Raw genomic sequence first — 23,980 nt, 5'->3', positions numbered from 1 at the left:
TGAGCCCATATCACTGCACGTCACATCAAATTAGGAGTGGGATACAGTTGTGCCACCATGACTGGTGTTAATTCCTCTACTCATATATTATCCCTCACCTCTGTCATTTTATTTTCCCCTCAGACACACGGAGCACAGATGAACAGAGAAACAAGCACATACATAAAAACAATCTGGATGGAAAACAAGTTGCTTCACATTCCTGTCTCAGCTGAGTCACATTCAAGGGTCCCACGGCCGTTCTGTGTCATACACAGTGTCTTTGTCATCATTATCGAGCTGAGAGGAGGTCAGATCTGGCAGAATGGTGGAGGGAGTCCAGGAGAAGGGCTGGTGGGGGTGAAGGGGCCAAGAATGTTAATTAGGAAGATTGTTTTAATAAGGCCCCCATCTTTGCAGATGCTGGGAGAGGGTTAGCTGGTGGGGCCACACAGACGGGAGGGCAACTCATGGTGAGATATTGTCAGCAAACATAACTGACACAATGTGAACTGAGCTCCATAAAATGCGTAGCAGGATTTAAACATAAGCGGATACAAGATATTCCATGGCTCTCGCTTGCTTTTCTGTAGGAAACAGGATTTACTGTAATTCTATGGTGGCAAATACACAATCTGCATATGCTCACCGTTTATGCATTTTGTAAACTCTCATTACACTTTGACACAGTTCAGTTAAGCTGAACACAGACAGAAAAGAGAAAAAGTGTGTGTTGGGGGTTTCAGAGACAAACAAGGAATTACAAGACAACAAAAAGCAATTTCTTATATTTATGTACATTACCAGGACATATCATTTTGGACATATCCATCTCTGATGCTCTATTACAACCAAACAAAGCGAGTGACAGTGTTTTGTACACAATTTGCAATAAATCAATTACAACAAGGCCTTAAAAGAAACTTTATCCTGTATTTATTTATTTATCTATTTTGGCGTAACAGATTCTTAAAGTGTGCCAAACAGTTATAATAACAGACAAATGGCTCTGAAACATTTAAAGCACTAAGTTTCATGATAAGTAGGCATCTTATTCGGGGTGTACCCCACCTTTCGCCCGTAGCCAGCTGGGATAGGCCTCAGCACACCCATCAACTGGAAGGTAGAGAAGCAGCTGTAGACAAGGTGATTGCAATCATCTCGTCTACAAGAAGGATGAATAGATGGAAGTTTCTAGAAATTATGAATTCTGCATTGAATATCGATCTTCAGAACCTGTGTTCACATTCTGCTATTTCAATTTATGACAATGACAGAGTTCACAGGGGCCAAGTTACACCCTTCTGGCTTCAGTTGGGTTGCAAGAGGGAGATAGGGACAGAGAATGGGAGAGCATACTGTACAGGTGTTCATGTTTGTGCAAACTATAGTGTTACATCTGTTCTTTTGTATCTCCATGCAGAGAGCTTCAGGCTCAAGACAACACAGTCAGTGATGAGAGCTGGGTTACGTGGCATCTCAATTGCTCCTTGTTCCCCAGGGAGTTGGCCATACAGCCCCAACTATAAATGAGGACATGTCATAGACATGGTTCTATAAGTACTGACAGCCCAGTGTTGACTGCTGCATTGTGCAACAGCTATATCACTACAGTACATCCAACCATCGTGTTGATGAAGGGAATTCGGCATTCGGCATGGAAACAGAGTCACTTTCATTGCCAGAAGTTCAATGTTGTGCAAACAAAAGATGTTATTTCGCTTGGAAATGGTGCAGAAAGCTGCGTTTCCACTACAGGTAACTGTCTCTCCTTCAGATTAGCCTTGAAATCCCCTTGAAGATATACAGTGATGTAACAAATCAGCAAATAGTTCATCATTGTATTTCAATATGATCATCCCATACTGGTTCTTATTACACAGTTTGCATCTGGTGCTCCTATCAAGAGTTTATGGGATTTGAATCTTTTCCTTTTTAAAAAAAGGTTTGTGAGAGAAGGAAAGAGAGTCATTCTGGAACTGTGCTTTTTTTTTCTTTTCTTTTGCCGGCATTCCTTCCTGTTCAGCCACAGCACTCAGAATCACTCTCTATTTTATTCAGACTGCTGCTCACCAACCTCTGCAATCAAATAGGCACTGTTTATTGAACTATGAGGTGCCAAGTCACTCAGTCACTCAGTCACTCACATAAACCTACCTTCCTGCTGCCCTCTGTGCCTTTCGCTGTGTTCACCAAACACCATCTCTCTCTCTCTCTCTCTCTCTCTCTCTCTCTCTCTCTCTCTCTCTCTCTCTCTCTCTCTCTCTCTCTCTCTCTCTCCAAGTCTGACGAGAAGAGTTATGACCATTTAAACAAACACAGGCACTCAATGGTCTCCCTGTCTGCACGCCTGTAGGGTGAAGTTTCCTCTATGTGCTATATGTGTGTGCGTCCACACTTGTTTGTGTTTCTGTACAGACATAATTGCTGCAGGATACCAACACAAACAGGGTCTACACATCTAGGTCGAAGTCTGGAGAGTTGAACTTCCGCACTCAGATCCACCAAGTGCAGGCTTGTCCAACACTGTGCACAGAAACGTCCACTAAGCTTTCTGCCCTCGCTGCCAATGCCAGGTATAGGCTGTCATCACCAGGAACCGTGATATGTATATGCCTTGGTCCTGCTCTGTTACACAAACCAGCACAATGTCTCAGCATAGGGTGTGGTTTACATTTAATTCTGTATACCCCTACATCACTGTTCACTTGTAGAGGCTAATGAAAGTAAAGCCACAGTCTGAAGTGATTTGGAAATGACAAAGTCTATTAAATTGGTTTTCAAACAATGCTTTTTGTCCTCTTTTTCAAACCAGCAGGGAGAGCATGTATGGTTGTGTCTTGTTTATTTGCAAATTGACTCACAAAGTTTATTGTTCTGGCTCCGTGTGTATAAAAGAGCTAATTGAGGCATCCTGTCTCTGTTGTGTGACATGACATCACATCTGAGTCAGGGGGATGACTTCATGACATACAGGGTGTGCAGGTGCAAACCCTTAAGGCCAGTCGGGTAACAGCCTGTCTGCTCTCGCTGACATATTTACGAGTGTCCATGAGGTGTCTTGTGTGCATTCAGGCGCTTCTGTGATTCTGCAGATGTGACCTCGTATTGAATGTCACAGTTGTCCAGAGAGAACCCATTGTTTTCTAAATGATTTATCAATATGGCATTTAAAAATAAATGTGAAATCTATAAATTAAACTTAACACATGTGGGAGACTAGGACGACTTCATTGCCATGCCAACTGCTATTTACAACTTCCCTGAAGTCATTTTAATTTCTATGGTATATACAGCAAGGTCCCAAATCACCTGAAGCAGGGATTTTCTCTCTATACACCACTACGGGTTGTGTTTGGTTGACATAGCAAGTGTGGGACGGAAGAAGGCATTAGCTCAGAGCTCAAGAATGAAATCCAAATTGAAAATTAGAGGGAAGGCTCCTGTATCCAGTCTCATCTCCTCACGGTGGGGGTCAGGTGAGGGAGGGGGGGGGGGCAGCAGGAGAACAAGTGGAAAGAGGGAAAGGAGAGAGGCAGTGATTCTCTAGAGTGAGTCCCGATATACCTTCACACCCAGCAGCAACACCTCCCCCCACATCCCCCACCCCCACCCCCACACATACACACAGGCAGAACACTGCATCAGCCTTTGATGTGAGCTGGTCAGTGTGAGTTGAGGGAGAGAGATAGGGGTCTCAAATGCTGAGAGGCGAACAAGAACTTAGGAAACAAAGTGGGAGATAGAAAGAGGAAGACAATGAGAACTGTTTGTCCCACAGGACGTAGCAACAGGCAAGGTGATCATCATGAAGCATTCATGTACAAGATAACTACTGTGCACTTGTGAGGAAAAGATCTTTGCTTATTGCGTCAGAACAGTCATGAAAGTCCAGGTGACAAATTTGATTTTTGCACTTAGATATTTGTGTGGATCTGTGTTTCTTTGGCACACAAAATTATTTTAAGCATCCACATGTAGAGCTTTTGTAATATTTTGCCATTCAGACATGGGCATTTTTTTTATCAGTTCATCACACCAGTCATCAGGTGTTTTTTTTTTTTTCCTTTACACCTAATAGCTGACAGCTAGAGAGGCAAATAGAAAAAAAAAAACACAAAAGAAGCAAGCTTCCTTGAGAACACCTGGAAAAGAGTACAGGAGGAATTTAATATCTTCTCTTACATGGAGCAAATTCCATCTTTTCCCTCGCTCCTACTTTTCTTCTTCCGCTGTTTTGTAACCTTTTCCTGCTGTTATCATGCATTCTGATTTTCCTGAAGGGCTTACCAATTACATTTTGTTTCAAAGGAAAATCCAAAGCAAAAGCAAAACCCATACTGTGGTCAATGTCTCTCAAGGATTGATTCCGGTGCCTTATGATAAATCTTTAATTCCTTGGTGGGTCCGTTTTTGTATCCTTCCAAAGATTTTTGGGGAAGCTTGTTGAACTTGGTTTAATTTCCTCCGAACAAAGCTCATCTGATCTTCCCACTCAGGCTTGTGTGTGGCATTAAGTCTTCATTTTCATTAATTTTGGGGGGGCAGCCCTGGAATCTCATTTTAATTTGACATTTAAACATCTGTTTTCAATTTCCTGAGGAACAGCTCGTGTGTGTTGTTTGTGCACGCATGTGTGTGTGTGTGTGTGTGTGTGTGTGTGTGTGTGTGTGTGTGTGTGTGTGTGTGTGTGTGAGTTGATGGAGGATAGTTCATGGAGCAGATGAACCGGAGTTTTCACTGCCACTCAGCTGACCTTTAAAGGATCGTTCGGATGTAAGAAATGATGGCAGCTGATTGCATTAACTTCAACAAAGATCCAATTTGCTACTGTGGACCTGGGGAGTGATTTATCGTAGTGTACGGTAGACTGCGGTTACCTTAGCAGGAACAAACAGATTCCTGCCGTTCCTAACTGAAGCTCTGCTTTTGTAGATATTGTTGTTTTATGCGCAGTCAGCTATTTGTCCTGCAGCTTGGTATGTGAGCCAGATGAGGTAGGATGTGTTTGTTCTTCACAAATTGATATCTGTCCAGGTCCGGATGTTCATTCTGTTTCATCCCATCATCAACATATTTGAACAAATCCATGACAGACAAAGAGGCGTCTTCATGCTGGGACCTGTGACTCTGGCCCAATTCCACAAATTAAACCCCAAACTGAAAATCTCTCACTGTATACACACGCATGCACGTGTGCTTACACACACACACACACACACACACACACACACACACACACACACACACACACACACACACACACACACACACACACACACACACACACACACACACACACACACACACACACACACACACACACACACACACACAAACACACACAGCCACATTGAGTTTGGCCTCCCCGTTAATAGCCCAGGAAATATTATCTGGTAGAGGACAGCTGCAGGCTCACTAGAGAAACAGAATGGTAGAGAAGGCTCATTATCACAAACACAGACAGAGCACACCACACACGCAGTTACAGGACAGCACACAGCACGAGAGCTCCTTTATCCCATTTATTTCACCCATTTCTGGGTGTTAGAACAGCAACGGACAGGAAGGCAGAGGTTCATCCATGCAGGAAGGACTGGATGCTGACTGTCTCATTTAAACCAGAGGCAGTGGATTCCACGAAGGTGCTGGATCCAACAAGGATTCTGTTGGAAGATTTGGGACTTTGCACCCCATCCAGATCTGCATCCATCTGTCTATCTGTCTGACAGACTGTCTGGCTGCTTCTCTCTCATTCTCGCTCATTCTGCCTCTATCCCAGAGGAATTTGTTTTTCACTCACAGATGTTTGGGGCTTTCTGCGGCGCTGCACTCAGCTGTGTTTATAACAAAAAGGTGTTGGTTTGGAGGAGGAGAGAGGGTTGCGAGCTGGGGGAGTGAGTGCTGTTAAAGAGGCCTGGGGGTCACTCATGTAAACACTGGTTGGTGCCAGGTCTCCCTGTTGCCTCCAACTAGTCTTTGCGGCATCGTATTTCTCCCCTTTACCCACCACACTTCCTTTTTTATTTTCCAGAGGGGACGATACATCTGCATGTTAGCGAAAAGAGTTGGAGTGTGGCCGGGGGGTAGAAACCCACTGGGTGGAGAAGGCACACACTTAAAGTATGAGTTTATTACACACCCAACGCTTTCTACCAGCTCTGCTTTAGCCTTGTGGGAAATAATTCTGGACTTTTGACTGTAACAATTCATAATTAACTGGATATTGCTCGAACGTCGCCACCAGATGATGTGATGCGTTTCAATCTTTAGTCTCATCAAACAAAAAAAATCGTTTTGATCAATAAGACCACACTTTAAGATGTTAAAAAGTATCTACAAGGTTTCCCTTACCTTGACAGTCAGGACTGAGTAACGCTCGACGGAACTGGCTGACCTTGCTGATACAAATGCAGACAGGGTTTCTTCAGATGGAACTGGTGCTCTAATGGATCGGATGTTTAGTGTTTACATTTGCATTCCTGGATGGCTGAATCTGCTTTTAACCGCACTAAATGAGCTCACCCACTATGCAGCTGCACTGCTGAGTCTGACTTGGGTAAGAAAAGTCTAAGGGGGAGTGCAGAAATGTAGTCATTATTTATCTGTGTTGAGCGTACGGTGTAGATATCTGTGGAAGTGCGGCCCTTCTCATAACAGCTTATATGTTGCAACATATCAATGGATAATACCCCCTTGCTAAAGAACTGATGACATTACAGCTGCACCAAGAAGGGTGTGGATGTGATTATGTAGCAGAGGATAAAAGGAGCTATTAAAGGAGCTATTACTATCCTTTTTGCTCCAAATTTAGCCCGAGACTCTTGGATTAGATTCTCTCTCCACTCTATAAGATGTCTCAGCTCACAAAGTGCAAATAGGGTTTAGTTGTGGAATTTGTTCACTGTCAGTTTGTTCAGGGGTTGCTGAGAGCCTGGCATTGATCTGGGACTGAGGTGTCTTAAGTGAAAGCTGAGTGTGAGATAACGGACACCAAAGACTCCCCAGAAATATAGACACCAGCATGAATTTACATCACTTTCCTACACAGACACAGACACAGACACAGACACAGACACACACACACACACACACACACACACACACACACACACACACACACACACACACACACACACACACACACACACACACACACACACACACACACACACACACACACACACTCACACACACACACACACACACACACACACACACACACACACACACACACACACACACACACACAGTGTGTGCTGACCTTGTGTAGCCCACTTTGTGTGTGGCCTGAATTTCAGCCTGAAATTTACAAGCAGCATTTTCATATGTTTTTATGTGTATGCAGTGAAGCTGGGAAAATGATTACTGGCACACTGCACAAGAGGGAGCTTATTGCTTTTTCATTACTTTCTCCCCTCTCAATAAACCTCTGGTTTATCTTTATCATTGGAAATATGGAGTCCAGAGATATTTAGTTTTTCTCAGAAAATAGATAGGCATTGATCCACCTTGTTGATGCTACCTGATAGGCGATATTCCAATCAGGATGCAGGGCACAGATTAATGAATTTAGGTGAGGCAGGTTTTGTAATTTTGTGTGCAGCCATAAATGAAAATCAGAATTATTCAGCTCATTTCTTTAAACACTCACATTCATTCAGTATCAAATTAAAGCATGGAATGAAAAGCTGTGGGGCTCTTATCTGTCTGAATAATGAAAATCCATGCTCATATCATCTTTTTTGGTGGATCTTGTAGGGAAAATCAATGCAAATAAGAATCATATCCTACCAAACTTCTCAGCAAAGCAACAGCGGTGGATTGGATCTAATGTGGATTTTCATCATTGTTCGGTTGGAGTGTGCAGGGGATGTAAATATCGTGTGTCAGGAAGAGATGAGATAGCAATGATGGAGGGGTGATGGTTGTGTGTGTTTGTGCGTGCATAAGTGTGCAGGCATAATAACAGTAGGACTGTGTGGTTTGGTCAACAAAGACGAAGGTCACTGCTATTAAAGATGTTGATGGGCAGAAATGTGTTCATTCTCACTGCTGTAAAGCTTATTGACTGTAAGGTTATATGTGAGAAAACTGTATGAGTCTAGTGCAGAATCTACAGAAGGCTACACCATATATTATAACATATATGCATTTATCTAGTCAATACTACATTATTTTTCATGGCAAACTCATGACAGTAAATCAGTAGTGATGTTAATATTTTGTCATTTGTGCAGATTTAATTTTGTGTTTCAAGTCACCTTTGGCTTAGAAAAAGCAGCAGGTTACAATGTTTAACATTGCAGTAAACATACAGTATATTGCAGTTTCTTAAAAGGCAACTCATTGTCTTATTCTTTCTCCTCCGTTTTTTCTTGCAGTTCTTCGTGATGATTTCAGACAGAATCCTGCAGATGTAATCGTGGCAGCAGGAGAGCCGGCGGTCCTGGAGTGTCAGCCTCCACGTGGACATCCAGAACCTACCATATCCTGGAAAAAAGATGGTGTAAACATAGATGATCGAGATGAGAGAATCACAGTAAGAAATTTATTTCTCTTTTTTAATTGGATACTGTGACTTGTATATTGTTATTGCTAACATATATGCACATTTTCTGTTAACTGAGAACGGATCATTGTATAAGAATAAACGTATTCACATGTGGACCTAGTGGTGCAGGTCAAGTCTTGATTACTATCACCATTTGTTGAATGATCGATTTGTTTGGCTCATTATTCACATATAGATTTATATCAGCTCAGTTTTGTTGGCAACAACCATTATTGACTGAGGTAGTTGAAATCCATGTTGCTCCATCAGTCAGCAATTGTGCATTGATTCTGGATGGGCTGCTGATGAAATCAACCAGGGAAAGTGTAGATCAGAAGGGAGAAACGTGCAGAGTAGAATCCACAAGGAGACAGTTGTACCCAGAAGCAGCTGAGTCTAAAAACACCCTATTCAATTTACTGAACTAGCTATTATCAAGCTTTAAAAATATCACAACCAATACTTGGTTATTAGTCAATAGATGCATACCTACTAAAGGCCTGTCGTGAATAATCTTAGCTCAAGCAATTGCACTTAACAAAATTTTGCATCCATACTCTTCCAAATTTCTTTCGAAAGGAAGATATTTTTTTTGGATGAAATTGTTTGGATGTGTGCTTTTGGGAAATAAAATTCTCTGACTTAACACACACACACACACACACACACACACACACACACACACACACACACACACACACACACACACACACACACACACACACATACACATGCAGTAGTAAGGGAGGAAGTAATTAGATGAGGGTCTGGATCTCATTTTCACAATCTGACTGGTGGGGTTTAAGGTTGTTGAACAGTCAGACAGTGCTGACGACTCCTAACTTCATAGAGCAGTCATGGAAAATCCAACCTACCCCAGATAATAAATATGCTGTACTGTTGAAGATGTCACATGATGAAATGCAGTGCTGAAATAAAATGCTCAATACATTTTATAATTTTGGAAGTTAAAGAATATATTTCATTATCTTTGTCATCTTCAGCTGAGGACTGTACATGTATAAGCCAGATTTACTCAGTGTGGTCCAGCAATGTAGGTACTCTTTCTCTCTATTTTTTTCTGCTTTGTACTGGAGGAAGATTAAGAGTCTCCGTCTTGATGGTGAGCAGCATAATTGAGAGAAACAAACTTGTAATCTACTTGTACTTATTTACATCATATGGTGTCTGTGCCGGAGCTCTTGTGACCTTTAAATTTGGTGTTTGTTGGGTTTTTATATTTTTCACCCTTGCATATTGGTTGTATTTACTGTCCTCACCCCTCACTGGCAGTTTGTCCTCAATGGTATTTTAGGCAAATGCAACATTGATCTATTTCTCCATTTATCCTTTCAATAGTAGTCCAGACTTTTCTGTTTTATCTCAGTATTACACAAATCTTATTACACATATTACACAAGTATTACACAACACAAATGGGCATGTCCCATAATTATATTTTGGTCTGACTTAATAGCTTATTCACACAATGTTTCTTTTGTTTGTGCATAATTTCTACAGTAATACCTAAACTATCCCTGAGGACCTACTTTTGATACTGTACAGATGATTTTGAACACTGATGTGTGAAATCCTTTGTTATTCCATTTAATGTAAATGAAATAACTGAGTTCGAACTGAAAGCAGTGTCTCGTAGATAAGACAATGCTGTGTGGACTAGCTGTTGTTGTTCAATGTAATTTTTTTCTTAAGCACATTACCCCACAGACAGAATATTCCCAAAAGACCACTTTTAAAGTAGCTTTAAGTCTGTGTGATCAAATGTGATGACAAACTGGCATCTAGACTTCTCGTATGGACATCCACGATACGGATCAAATTATATTAGAACTATGACAACCATGGGGCAACATCTTTAGTTTGTTTATGGTACAGTACATTTGATACGAGTAGGTATGAGACCATAGAGTGGAAAGTACTGGAATCTCTATAATGTAATAAACAGCTGAGCTCATCAGAGAGCCCCCTTGTGTTATCGTGTTTAGTGCAGACCATTCCGCCCACCATGCAACATGCTGAAACATGCAGTCTCCTTGGTGATCACTAGTGATCAGAGTGAGGTCTCAAACCACCTGCAGTGGGGATTTTCTCCCTGTACGCCACTTTACTGGCTTGGGTCACCGGGGCTTTGGTTGCCAAAGCATAAAGAGGAGTCTGCAGACTTCAGAGAGCAGCAGAGACATCAGATAGAACCCGTTTTTCTATCTGTTTTCATCAGCTGTGTGACGACATGTTGTGTTCCATCTTACATATATTCATGACACCACATGGGGTGGCTGTGAAAAGTTTCCCACTGACCTATAAAAACAGAGGTAGGTCTATTACCTTGTAATGCTGCTGTGCCACTAGAAGCTGCCTGAATTCATTTAAACTGGTCCCTCAGGAAAGGGTAAAATACAAATAAAGATAAATACCAGAATTTAGGCCTGGACTATTGTCTGCAGACACCCGGAGTCTTTCTGTGATATCAGAAATGGACGAAATGTGGCACATTGTCTTCCTTTTGTGCAATAGTTGTGGCTAATTATCAGACTGAAAAATGAACTGCTGTGTGAATACCAACCGGCTGCATTCTGAATAAGAGCTTTTCCATTATCAGTATTGCCAAATGACATGAGACAAAAGGCAACAGGATAGAGCCATCTCCCTGTAATGCAGGGATAACGTTCCGATTGTTGGGGCTTTCAGCTGCCTGTGTGCATTGCTGTGTTGTTTGGAGAGGATATGCATCCAGAGTAAAATAGGGCCACTGTATTAATTTACGTTAGCCAGCTCCAGAGCCCTGCAGCTCTGGCACTCCAAATATTCCTGTGGAGAATGAGAAACTGCCATAGACATGCAGATGTAAGGGTACGGACTGAGTGGACGGGCTTTAAGTGGATCCACATGCCAAAGCTCTGTGGACCCAACAGTACAGCCCCCCTTTTCTGTGCTGTATGGTCTGCCCTGACCTTGGGCCTTTGTGAGTGTCACAGTGTTTTAGCTGTTAAGCCTTTCCTCAAACAAACAGTAACATAATGATACTTCAAACCCCTTCCAGCACCACAGGGTGTCCTAAATAAGCCAGTCTTCTGCAGCCTCCTCAAGTGCCTTTGACTCCCGCTTCACTATGAATGTTAAGAAGGAATGAAGGGCTGTGAAATGCCCTAGAACCAGAAAAATGTGTCTAGTTTGAAAGTTGTCCCCAAGTGTCTTTGATTAACCCTATCTACTTCATAAAAACAAAGCCCGATACAACCACCATTTAAGTTTGTCATGCACAGGTCATGAAAACATTTCTGAATGGGTATGTGAAGTACAGTGATGGAGATTTACTGAGACGTAACATAGCTTACAAATGGACACATGTGTAAAAAGGCAGAAGTTTAAACAGAGTAGTCATGGGGAAAGCGTATTGTAGTAATATCATGTGTCAAGTTCTCTGTCAGTGCTTCTCTAATGAGGGTATCAATTACGTCCTTGCAGAAGGTGGTCCTGATCTCACAGGCTAATGTGTGCATTTAAAACCTTAAGCCCCATCAAGACACAGAGATCACTGGTGCACCGTGCTATTGTCTGTCTGTGCACTGGTTGTGAGCTGAGAGAAGGGCTGCTGAGGGGCCTGTGCTGGGGCCCAGGCTGCCTTTTTGACTGCCTGAGAACAAAGCACCTCCTCTGGCCTGTAATCAAAGCCCTGGGAAATAACAGACATGACATTCACCTGGACAAAACACACATTCCCTCTTCGGTGTGTGTGCTTGACTGTTCTCTTGCTCTCACTTGTGAATGTGCGCAGATGCTGGAAAAAAATTCCAAGAAAGCTGTTCTTTTTAAACATTACCGAGAATAATACAAGAATGTCCTGCAAGTTTCCTTTTGCCTAGAAAAGTGCTTGGAGTCCTACAGTGCCTCAGGTGTTCCTTCAGGGACCTGTAGTTGTGTTGGACTGAGAGAGTGTTCTTTGGCTGAGCTCACACTGTGAAGGAAGAGTCAGGCGGATAGTGATTTAGACTTCAAGTGGAAGCTGAGTGGAAACAGAAAAAACTGTCAAGAGAGACAGTCAGTCTCTCTCTCTGTAAGAAAAAAGAAACACTCCAGCACCAAGTCATTACAAGCGAGTGAGTGCATCGTATTTCATCATAATGTTGTAATGGCTAAGTAAATGCTCACAGGCGTTCCTAAATGCAATCAGGAAATGTTTTTAATGGTTGAGCTTTGCTGTTTTCTGTTGTCTCTGTGTCAGCCTCAAGCCCCAAGGGTTTCTCTGACTCAAATATTACTGTCTTTTTCTATACCATGTTTGGCCTCTCACCTCCTCCTCTATTCCATCAGATACGTGGAGGGAAGCTGATGATCACAAATGCCCGAAAGAGCGACGCTGGGAAGTACGTGTGCGTTGGCACAAACATGGTCGGAGAACGTGAAAGTGAAATAGCTGAACTTACAGTGCTTGGTAATTTTACTATTTTTTTATTTAATTTAGAGTGGTTCAGTCGGTTTTTTGTTGCCCAAAAGGTACACACACATTTACACACTTTGCTTTTCTTATTTGCCAGGCACAAAAATGGTGTCACACACCTTTATCAGGTGGCGTGTTAGATGACCTCAAATCTCACACTTAACCATGAATCCCATGAAGGCCCCAGCAGTTTGTTTCCTGTGAACAGCTGCACATTATTTTACCACGGGTGACCTCTGACTCCATGCTGTCTCTCGTCCCAAGCAGCGCACATGTCGTGACTCACAATTTTTTTTCACTCACTCTTCCATCTCATTTCACTTCTTTTCTTATAGAACTTTTAGAATCTATCAGATTCATAAAGATAAATAATTATTCTCAAGCATTTTTTGAAGATAAATAATTATTCTCAAGCATTTTTTAAAAACGTTTGTGTATGTGTTGGTGCCCAGAGATTTCTCTCTAATTGTAAACCACCCTTGTTTTTTGGGATAAAGTATATTCAGTGTAATTATCTTATATATAAATATATATATATATATAATATATAACCAAGGTTGGACTGATAAATTTTGTTCTATCTGTGTTGTGTACTAACAAGTCTACATAGTATTGTTGTGACGGTCTGTGTTGTTAACTAGAAATTTGGTCATCAGTTCCACAAATTTATAATATTGGGTTGATTTTATTCCAGGACCTTAATCTTTGAAATTTCAACTAATCTTATTTTACATGTTTCATTTCATCTTTCTTTGTGTCATTTGTTTTCTCATATCAAATCAAGATTAGCCAAATAGATTTTGAAGATCAAAAAAAATATTACAGAAATCAAACAACCGGATTTGATCACTTTCACATGACTGACACATTAATCAACCATTATTGTTCTGTGCTCTAGTTTTTAAAGCATGAATGTTTCTATCCACGCAGAGCGTCCAAGCTTTGTGTATCGCCCAGGCAGTCAGGTTGTGTTGGTAGACCAGAGCGTAGAGTTCAGATGTGAGGCCCGTGGAGATCCAGTTCCCACTGTGCGCTGGAGGAAGGACGATGGTGACCTGCCTAAAGGAAGGTATGACTCATCACCTGGTTGTGTTCCATCAGACAATACCTTCTTTGCCCTCTCCCTGCCATTATTTGAACTTCTGCTTGCTTTTGTTCGTGTCATCATCTGACTTATGTAATACTGGTGGTGAAAACCATTTTACCACCTGATTTCATCCAGATATGAAATTCGTGAGGACCACACCCTGAAGATCCGCCGCCTAACTTCAGCTGATGTTGGTTCCTACACTTGTGTGGCCGAGAACATGGTGGGCAAAGCAGAAGCCTCGGCCACACTCACCGTCCACGGTAAGAAAGAATACTGTTCTATGTCTCTGGCTGTGTTTGACCAAATATTTAATTTTCAGCTCCTGTTCGGTTGTTGTAAATTAATTTCCACTCTGGGTATGGCAGAGCTTGATTAAAATGCAATTTAGTTAATCCTCCATTTCAATAACAGCCTTCAGCTTTGGTACTACACGACCATCATGTCCAACTTTTCTCTCTCAATTAGCTGATTGATTTCTAATAAAAAGAAATGCAAAAATCCATAAAAGCTACAGAGTTGGGCACATGGGAACTGAACAACAATCAATTTCATTTGCCCTGTACAAGTGGCATTTCTCCAGAGGCCTGTGTTCCTTCATGTTTTGAGACATACAGTACTATTTTCAAACGTATAGAATATCTGTCTCTCTCCTGTGGTTCTCATCATGGGGCATCTTATTAGCACAGTTGGAATATAAAACAGCCGGTCACACAGTGTGAACATTCAGAAAGAAACCATTGAGAGGAACTGGGGGCAGGGATCACCCCCAAACCCTCCTGAGAATCAGAGGAACACAGGGACCATTTAACGCCGGACTAATGGGAATGTTGGATGTCGGGAGACGAAAAAAAGGGAAGAATGGAGGAGGATTAATGCATTGGAGATGAGGATTGGGCAGTGGTCGTGGTGGTGACTTAACAGTGAAGCAGAACAGTTGGGAATTGGGGATGGGGGCAACTGTGGTCATGAAGATGGGGAAGAGAGGTTTCTGTGGTGAGGTCAGTCATGTTACAGCCATGCTCAATAGTCAGCACAGTTGATATTGAAAAACACTAGGCAATTCTTTTTGTTGCCAACCCCTACCCCCAAATGCAGATACTTCATCCTCACATGGCTACCCTTTCCAATTATGTCTTGATTTTCTCCACAAGACACCAGTCATTAGAGGCAAAGAATAGACACACCTGCCAATACAGCTGTCAATACATCTACTTTTCTCATTGCCTTTTTTCACTCTTCCCCTTTCCTGGATGAAGGTTAGTTAATGAGAAAGAACATCATTGATTTCCTGGTTCATTGAGTTGTGCTCGAGCACTACAAACATAGTTTAAAAGCTAAAACCACTTATGAATGAATGCCCCTTGTTGTTGTTGAATTAGAAAAGTGTTACAACTAACATAAAAATTAAATTGACAGGCATTCCATGAAACAGAGGAATCCTCACTCAAAGCATTCAGTCTCAAGAAAAATTTCCATCCCCTCTTCAGATCCCTGAGCTTTATCCAAACCAGGACATGAGGAGGCCAGAGAGGCTGTGGGCACTGAGTAGTCCAGCTAATTAAAGGCAAGCAGGCCATAGTCCCATGCTTGAAAATGACATGTTTCTAATTACAGATGCAGGCACAGGAAAGGAAAGAAAAGCCGGGTAATTGTAGGTCTAAACACGCCAAAGTAGCAGAGACGATGTATAGGTAGTAAGATGTAACTGTACCAGTTAAGACAACAGTAAGGTGGGGGGCATGAGATTAATCGGCAAATCTAGCTTTCCAAACTACCACACATAATTCAAGAATTAATAATGCTGCTGGTAGTGAGATAGTGGCAGAGAATAATACACCACAAAATAGGTAATACTGTTTTGAAGGCAAAAATAGAATTAATAATATTCTTTGAAAATATTTTTTTGTACTTATTATGCTGAGATACACTGCCTGGCCAAAAAAAAAGTCACCATCAAAAAAAAAGGCACACCCTCTCATATTTTGTTGGAGTGCATTTAGCTTTGATTACAGCATACATTCACTAGGATATTGTTTTGATGAGTTAATGCAATATCACAAGAGTTATTTCCATCTAGTTATGCAATATTTTTTTCATATTTATCATCAAGATCTTGCATTTATGATGATGGGGTCTGACCGCTATGTAAAGCCATCTCCAGCACTCACTGAGATTCTTCAGGTCTAGGTTCAGTAATGGTGTGTGTTCAAAGAATGAGATCAGCTGATCACCTGAATATACTGAATGACCAGGTTATTCCATCAATGGATTATTTCTTCTCCAATGGCGCGGGCATATTCCCTAAACGGGCATATTCCAAGATGACAATGTCAGGATTCATTGGGCTAAAATTGTGGAGGAGTGGTTCAGGGAGCATGAGACATCATTTTCATACATGGATTGGCCACCACAGAGTCCAGATCTTAAACTCGTTGAGATTCTTTGAAAGAAGAATCTTAATGAGTGCTGGAGATGACTTTACATACTGTTCAGACCCCATCATCATAAATGCAAGATCTTGATGAAAAATATGAAAAAAAATATCACATCACTGGATGGAAATAACTCTTGTGATATTGCATTAATTCATCAAAACAATATCCCAGTTAATGCATGCTGTAATCAAAGCTAAATGCAGTCCAACAAAATACGAGAGGGTATGACTTTTTTTGATTTTGACTTTTTTTTTTTTGGCCAGGCAGTATATTTTAAATAATCAAAGTAAATTTCAATTAAAAGTTAAGTAAAAATGACTTATTTCTCATTAGGCCATAATTAGTATACAATACTAGTGTATGTTTGAATTACATAAAAAACTGCTATATCATTGTTTGTCACAGAGATTGTCCTACAAATTGAGTCTTTTAAGATGTGGACAGTTTATAGGAAATATCCATGCCATAGACGTCTCGAGGTGGACTTTCACACTATCCGTGGTTAGATTATCAGTGAACAATGTCACCATTATGGAATCGGTTCCTCGGGCTGTTTTTCTTTCAGTGAGCTCTGCTCTCGTTTCTAAACCAATCAGTGAATTATTGTCTCACACACGTGTTTGTCAGTCTACTACACCTCCTTTGGACTTATAAATATGTCAAGTGAAATATTTCATTGATTGATGGAAGAAACGCATAATTAGTCAAGTCACCAGCCGTATTTATGGTTTCATCGTAAAACCATTAATCTAAACCACATGAGGACGTAGGAGCGAGATGGTCTGCTTAGCTATTAAGTCTTAGGGTGTGTGAACATGTCAAAGCATGTTTTTGAAGGCATTTTGATCTATGCCTGGCATGGTATGATAATGTTTGTACTGGATTTTGTTAATTAATCTCACCACTGAACTTCCAGGAATGTAAACACATAATTTCATCAGAATTCAGAAAATCAATGTTATTTTTTTCCTCAGCTGTTTAAGTTTGCTGTTAGCACTGATTTATGTATGGAGTGAACTTGAATAGTATGGTGGTCCCCAGAGTAGAGTTGCTAATAACCCATGTAAAATGTCTGGAAGGGGACTTGGAACTGCTGCCAAAAAAGAATAAATGAGAGGAGCTTTATTTCCAGCACCCTGTGTACTGTTACAGTGGGGATAAATACCAAGACCTGATTGGACACCACAAGTAGAAATTATCTCTCTGTGTGTATTGTGCATTTTAATTTTCTTATACATTGAATAGACTCTAATTTTAATTTAGCCGCAAGAGGGCACATGCCAGTGTCTTATTGTGCGTCCGTTCCGAAGCCTGGATAAATACAGAAGGTTGTGTCAGGAATGTCATCCATCGTAAGAATTTTTCAAAATAAACATGCAACTCAAATCTATGACCGTATCCATACCGGATCAGTCGAGGCCTGGGCTAACAACAACCGCAACAACAATCGGTGCTGTTCACCTACAGGGTGCCAGTGGAAATTAGACTACTGCTGGTTGAAGAAGGAGAGAAGGAAAGTGTGTTTATAGGAAGAGAGAGAAGAGGAATGCCAAGAGTATAGGACTGAGAGTAGGGAAGTTGAATGTTGGAACTATGACAGGAAAAGGTAGAGAGTTTATTGACATGATGCAGAGAAGGAAGGTAGACATACTGTGTGTCCAGGAGACCAGTTGGAAAGGTAGCAAGGCTAGAAGTTTAGGAGCAGGGTTCAAGTTGTTCTATCATGGTGTAGATAGGAAGAGAAATGGAGTAGGAGTTATCTTAAAGGAGGAGTTTGTTAGGAATGTACTGGAGGTAAAAAGAGTGTCAGATAGAGTGATGAGTCTGAAGCTAGAAATCGAAGGTGTGATGTTCAACGTTGTTAGTGGGTATGCTCCACAGGTAGGATGTGAGCTGGAGGAGAAGGAGAAATTCTGGTTGGACTTTGATGAAGTGATGCAGAGCATACCTGGAGGTGAGACAGTTTTCATTGGTGGAGAATTCAATGGACATGTTGGTGCAGGTAACAGAGGTGATGAGGAGGTGATGGGCAGGTTTGGTATCCGGGAGAGGAACGCAGAAGGACAGATGGTAGTTGACATTGCAAAAAGGATGGAAACAGCTATAGTGAATACTTTCTTCCAGAAGAGGCAGGAACATAGGGTGACCTATAAGAGTTGAGGTAGGAGCACACAGGTAGACTACATCTTGTGTAAACGCGTTGCCTAATTAAAGGCTCAGGCACACATGAATGAATGCATATGTGCAGGTCTTTTTAGTGGGGCTGTGTATTTGTGAGTGTAGTCTCAATGATTGTCTACGGAGAGCGTCTCGCTCACGGGTAGTGGTGAGCGTCTTCTTCTGGGACTGTTTGATGTAACGCTTATGCATTTTAAAGGCCAACATGGGGAAGGAAGGAGGGGTCAGCTATTACTGTGACTGACAGCGTTTATGTTTCTGTGGGAGCCATTGAAGCAGACAGATTAGATAAGGTGAGTGATTGGTCGTGGGAGATCTACAGCCAAGGACTGACGGTTAACACTCACCTTGTGGTCTTATGAATCGGGCAGGCATTTGCCAGCCTGTGTTTGAGGAACTGTGATCTAGCTGCTCCTCAGGGTGCTCTAACCTCATTATTGGTACAAAGATAGTCGCACAACCTGGAATGACAAGAATACACCACAAAGCATGTTGCTAAGCATAAAACATCTGTTTTTTGTGTCTGATGGTATTTTTTCCCCATTTTGTTTAATTTAATCTGGATGCGTTCCTGTCCTTGAGCCTTTCCCAATTTGAGCTGGAATGTTGAATCAAATGTTCCTCAGAATCTTCTTGTGTGTCTACATTGTAATGCATTCCTCATTGTTATTTTCTGTATCATGCAGTCGAGGCTGTAGTGTGGACTGTCTTTTGTTCATGGAATAAAAACAACATGATGACTTGTGCCCATGGACATCACATCGTTATTTTCCTTATCTTTCCTCGTTATGTCATATTGTTCATTATTTATTTATTCATCTCTGTTTTTTGTTGTTGTGCTTTTGTTTCCTTTTTAGTCATGTCTGGTAAGTTGAAATGTCACCCGTCACCTATTCACCGTCCTGACAGAGACAGGAAGGTGTCACAACCCCCCTTCCATCCTCCTCCCATCTCTTCTCCACTCTCCAATCAGCACTCATGTTTCTGTTGTCATTGGCAACAGTGACAAAAGGACATTAATGGGTAAAAATATTCTCATCTTGGGCCTCCAAGGTAAAGCTGCATCATTTCAGTCTATTATTTTCTCCTTTTATACATTTCACCCTTTGGTATTCATGGACAGATTGCATCTCCTTTTTAAATGACAGTTCTCAGATTGCTTTACTCTGTATGTGAGACAGCTGCTGTATTAAAAGAATTAAAGTCTTAGCGGTTTTATGATATATGAGTACTTAAGTGTGTCCATTTTAAGGTAAGGCATTAGCTGGCCTTGGACCTCTAAATGGCCTATTAGGCGAGCAAGGCCTAGTGTCACTACAGTGCCGCATGGATGACATTGAGCTACAACATTACACTTACTCCAAAATGGAATTTATAATTAAGATGCATGAATACTGCATCCTGGTTCAGGCCTGTGCTATTGGAGGGTGCCACCGTGGACAGATGGCTCAAATTTATTCCTCATTTCCATGTAAATTTTAATGGTACATGCCCTTGCTCATGCAAATGAGGGGGGTTGTGGAGTAACCCTTGTTTTTTTATTTTTTTCTATTACGTTATATTATGCCTGCAATTGGGTTTTGATCACCCTACTGTTTTGATCACTCTGCTGTGCACACACGGAGCATATTTTTAAAGCTTGAATTCTCAGGAAAATTCAATACATGTAGCATATTTGCAGTCATCCATTCAGATTTTCTAGACCACATGTAACTGTAATATTACAATCACTATATGTTTGCTCTTTCTATGGTTAACCATTGTTATGACCGTTCTTCAGTCCCCCCAGCATTTGTGGTGAGACCAAGGAACCAGGTGGTTGGAGTTGGCAGAACTGTCACCTTCCAGTGCGAGGCCACTGGAAACCCACAACCAGCCATTTTCTGGCAGCGAGAAGGCAGCCAGGTAAACAAATGAACTTTGTTTAAGGTTTTAATTTTAAAATGGCTCCTTATCCATTTATAGAGGGAAATAGGATACTCTTTCTAAGTTAAATAACTATTTTGGAGTTCACTTGAGAGCTATTATCCTGAAATATCCTACATGAATATGTTCAGTTAATTTATAAAATGCAGAATAACTATAAATACAGTATATGCCTGACCATTGCTAATCTGATTTGAACCTCCACAGAATTTGCTCTTCTCCTACCAACCTCCACAACCATCCAGCCGATTTTCCGTATCTCAGACCGGAGACCTGACCATCACTGACGCTGAACGCTCAGATATGGGATACTACAGTTGTCAGGCCCTGAACATTGCCGGCAGTGTCATCACCAAGGCTCTGCTGGAGGTCACCGATGGTAAACAACCTACATTTAAACTTTTTCTTCAGACAGCCCAGCTTCAGATGAGAACACAAAGGAATGAAAACTTGAGTCAATAATTGTTCCATAATGTTCCAAGATAGGCGGTTCAATTCCTGCTCCTGCCCAAAAACACCCGGAGACTGAACTGACAGTGGGAGGTGTCAGCTTACCTCCGGAGCACTGCAGAGGCGCCCTTGAGCAAGGCCCCATCCCCCTCACAAGCTGCTCATTTTGCTGCTTCACAAAGGGGCTGCCCGCCACTCTACCTCCCATTGCATGCTTACAGGCCCCCTTGTGTGCGGTTGTGTGTATTAAAGAGGCCTGTACACAGTAACATGCATGATTGTGATTGACTAACAAAATAGAATATGCATTCTTAATTTCCCTTTGGGGATTATAACAGTATATAAAATTAAAAAAATCATCATAATTTTAAATATTAGTGTTTCAGATAATGCCGTTCATCTGAAATGCTGTGGTAGTGCTGGAGAGCTTATTAATATCCCAAGTGAGGTTTGTGAGGTTTGGTCTGGCTTGTTCGATGTGTTCCTGTCAGAGGTAGAGACTCTCTGGTGCCTCTGTACCCAGACCATGGCTCAGTGTTTGGCTTTGCTGGATTCACACTGGCTAATGTCTCCTTTGGTATTCCATGGCTGGCTTGCTGTTGTCTACCGGTGGAAGAGTGTGGCTGTGTGGTGAGGTTTGGACAGGATCCTGTAATTACTGTGTTAGCCAATCTCTGTCAGCCTGATAGTCTACCCTTGGTTTTATTTCCACCATTCCTGTAGAGATCCGGTCAACTATTATTTTGTTTAAGACACACCTAGACTCATCCCTTCATTTACAGAGTGTCCCTCTTCATTTCAGGCCTACAATGGTATGCTCCGTATCTATCTCTCCTCTTCTCTCTCTCATTCAGTCATGCTCACTGGATAATAATAACAGTTATTAAAGCGAGCAGGCCACTCTGTGGCCACCACTTCTCCACAGGCAGATCTGGTAATTATAGGTCATACCGACAATGTTTTAGTAATTACACCGTCCCGGCGCAAAAGCAAATACAAGCGGCCTTGAGTTGACATTGCAACATGATTCTGAGGGTCTGAGCACATTTTCATACATTATTATGTATCGCGTTTACACTATGTGATGTATTGATTTGATTGGTCCACACTGAAGGCAGCGTGCTACTAAATTGAGGGTGGTGACAGTAGTGGTCTGTTGTGTTATGAAATATAATAATAATCAGAGGGAGACAGAAAACCTATAGCAGGAACATGATAGAAGTCACATCAGAGTCGAAATGAAGCTGAAATCAGTTGTTGTAATTCGGCTCTGGTACTTGTTCTCTATTTGCTTCCCTCCACTCTTTTCTCTCTACTGTCCTTGCGTTGACTCGTCGTCAAATAAATGCTTTCCCACTTCTTGTCTGCCTGTTTATCATTCAGGGTTCAGAAGGAGGGGAGACAGGGAATAGTTCAGACATCGTCATGCTAATGGTGTTGTCTGTTGTGAATTGATGTTTGTTTTTTTCCCTTGTTTGGTGTTTTATGGTCGGGGGATGGGCTTGGGGATTGTTGGCTGTGAACGTTCGTATGAGCAGTGCCAGGTGTCTGATAGGGCTGCAGCAAAAGAACCGGAGTATCTAAGGCCGTTTGATTTTAATTATGCTGCTTTTATTTGGCTGAGTATTCAACTCCTGCTGTTGAATGATTAGAAAATTGTTTTTCAGTTCTAGAAATTGAATTTAATTTCTCTCTCACTACCCATGCCTTGCAGTTTCCTCTATTCTTGCTTTGTTGCAGCTTGTAAGATGCTCCACATCATGTGTTTTTTGTGTGTTTTCTCACACATTGTCCTTTTTTTGTTACTGCAGAAGAACTCATTCAGTTTTTATCCTTCCATCATAAATGCTTCTTCTCCTCTTTCAACAGTTGTGTCAGATCGACCCCCACCAGTTATCCGACAAGGCCCAACCAATCAGACAGTAGCTGTGGATGGCACGGTGGTCCTCAACTGCGTGGCATCCGGAAACCCCACCCCCACCATCCTGTGGAGGAAGGACAGCGTCTTGGTGTCCACACACGACTCCAGGGTCAAACAGCTGGACACAGGAGCGCTGCAGATTCGCTATGCAAAGGTAAGATCCATGCGCACATGCAGTAGAAGCAATAACTCTAACCCTAACATTAACCCTTGCATAAAGCAAAGTAAACATGAAAGTCAGGGTTTATAATGTAGTTGAGAGTCAATAGTCAGGATTATATTTGGAGATATTTGGCCTGCATATATTGAACAGACATATAACTGAACAGACATAATAAAAGCTCTGACTTCCATTCAATCATTGCCATACAATCGTTTACAAGAAAATATGATTCTTTTTTTATTCATGATTTTTTTACTTGGCTGCCTTTAATGTCTAATGATTGAGATAGACTTCAGAAGTGTCTATATAGCAGCCATAACGTGGCGGGCAAACCCCTGCTGGTTGGTAAATAAAGCATGTGTTCCCTGCCAGCAATCAGCCTCAGTGAGCTGTCAGGTAGTTGTCGTGGGTTTGAAATGGATTCTGTGAAGTCGAACAGTCTGTGGTTCCTGTCAGTCACCAAACGCAGCGGCTGTTACATACACATAAAGTGTGTGTGTGTGTGTGTGTGTGTGTGTGTGTGTGTGTGTGTGTGTGTGTGTGTGTATGTGTGGATGCGTGTGCGTGCTATAATGCTGAGCACACTCTAAGTGAGAGACCAGGGGGTGCTGACATGCCTCCCAGATGGAAGCGTCACAGGGTCAGAGTTCCCGTCAGTTTGCGGTGTTCTGATGAATGCTGGCATGTCTCGTGCTGACAAGATTACAGTGTGATTGGACTGAAAGTGGGAGGCAGGCGGTAGGTGATGCATTTGTGTACCCCTCCCTGGCTATAGAAGAGGAAACTCCGCAGGCACTTGATGTTTCCATTCTCCTTGACAACATT

General features: G+C 41.7%; 1 protein-coding gene across 2 annotated transcripts in view; it reads left to right on the top strand.

The window, feature by feature from the left end:
• The window catches only part of robo1 (roundabout, axon guidance receptor, homolog 1 (Drosophila)), a 124,897-nt gene that overhangs the window by 74,766 nt on the left and 26,151 nt on the right, over positions 1-23,980 (top strand). For both annotated transcript variants that reach the window (XM_068316889.1, XM_068316888.1), the window contains exons 3-10: positions 8,364-8,521; positions 12,866-12,986; positions 13,923-14,061; positions 14,215-14,342; positions 19,553-19,561; positions 20,476-20,600; positions 20,829-21,000; positions 22,941-23,146. In XM_068316889.1, the coding sequence (XP_068172990.1) occupies positions 8,364-8,521; positions 12,866-12,986; positions 13,923-14,061; positions 14,215-14,342; positions 19,553-19,561; positions 20,476-20,600; positions 20,829-21,000; positions 22,941-23,146 (1,058 nt within the window). The remainder of the gene's footprint in view (positions 1-8,363; positions 8,522-12,865; positions 12,987-13,922; positions 14,062-14,214; positions 14,343-19,552; positions 19,562-20,475; positions 20,601-20,828; positions 21,001-22,940; positions 23,147-23,980) is intronic.

This window comes from Antennarius striatus, chromosome 6 (genome assembly GCF_040054535.1).
Source record: "Antennarius striatus isolate MH-2024 chromosome 6, ASM4005453v1, whole genome shotgun sequence".
NCBI classification, from domain to species: domain Eukaryota; kingdom Metazoa; phylum Chordata; class Actinopteri; order Lophiiformes; family Antennariidae; genus Antennarius; species Antennarius striatus.
The sequence above is the reverse complement of the archived record's forward strand: the minus strand, read 5'-3'. Positions and strand labels throughout refer to the sequence as shown.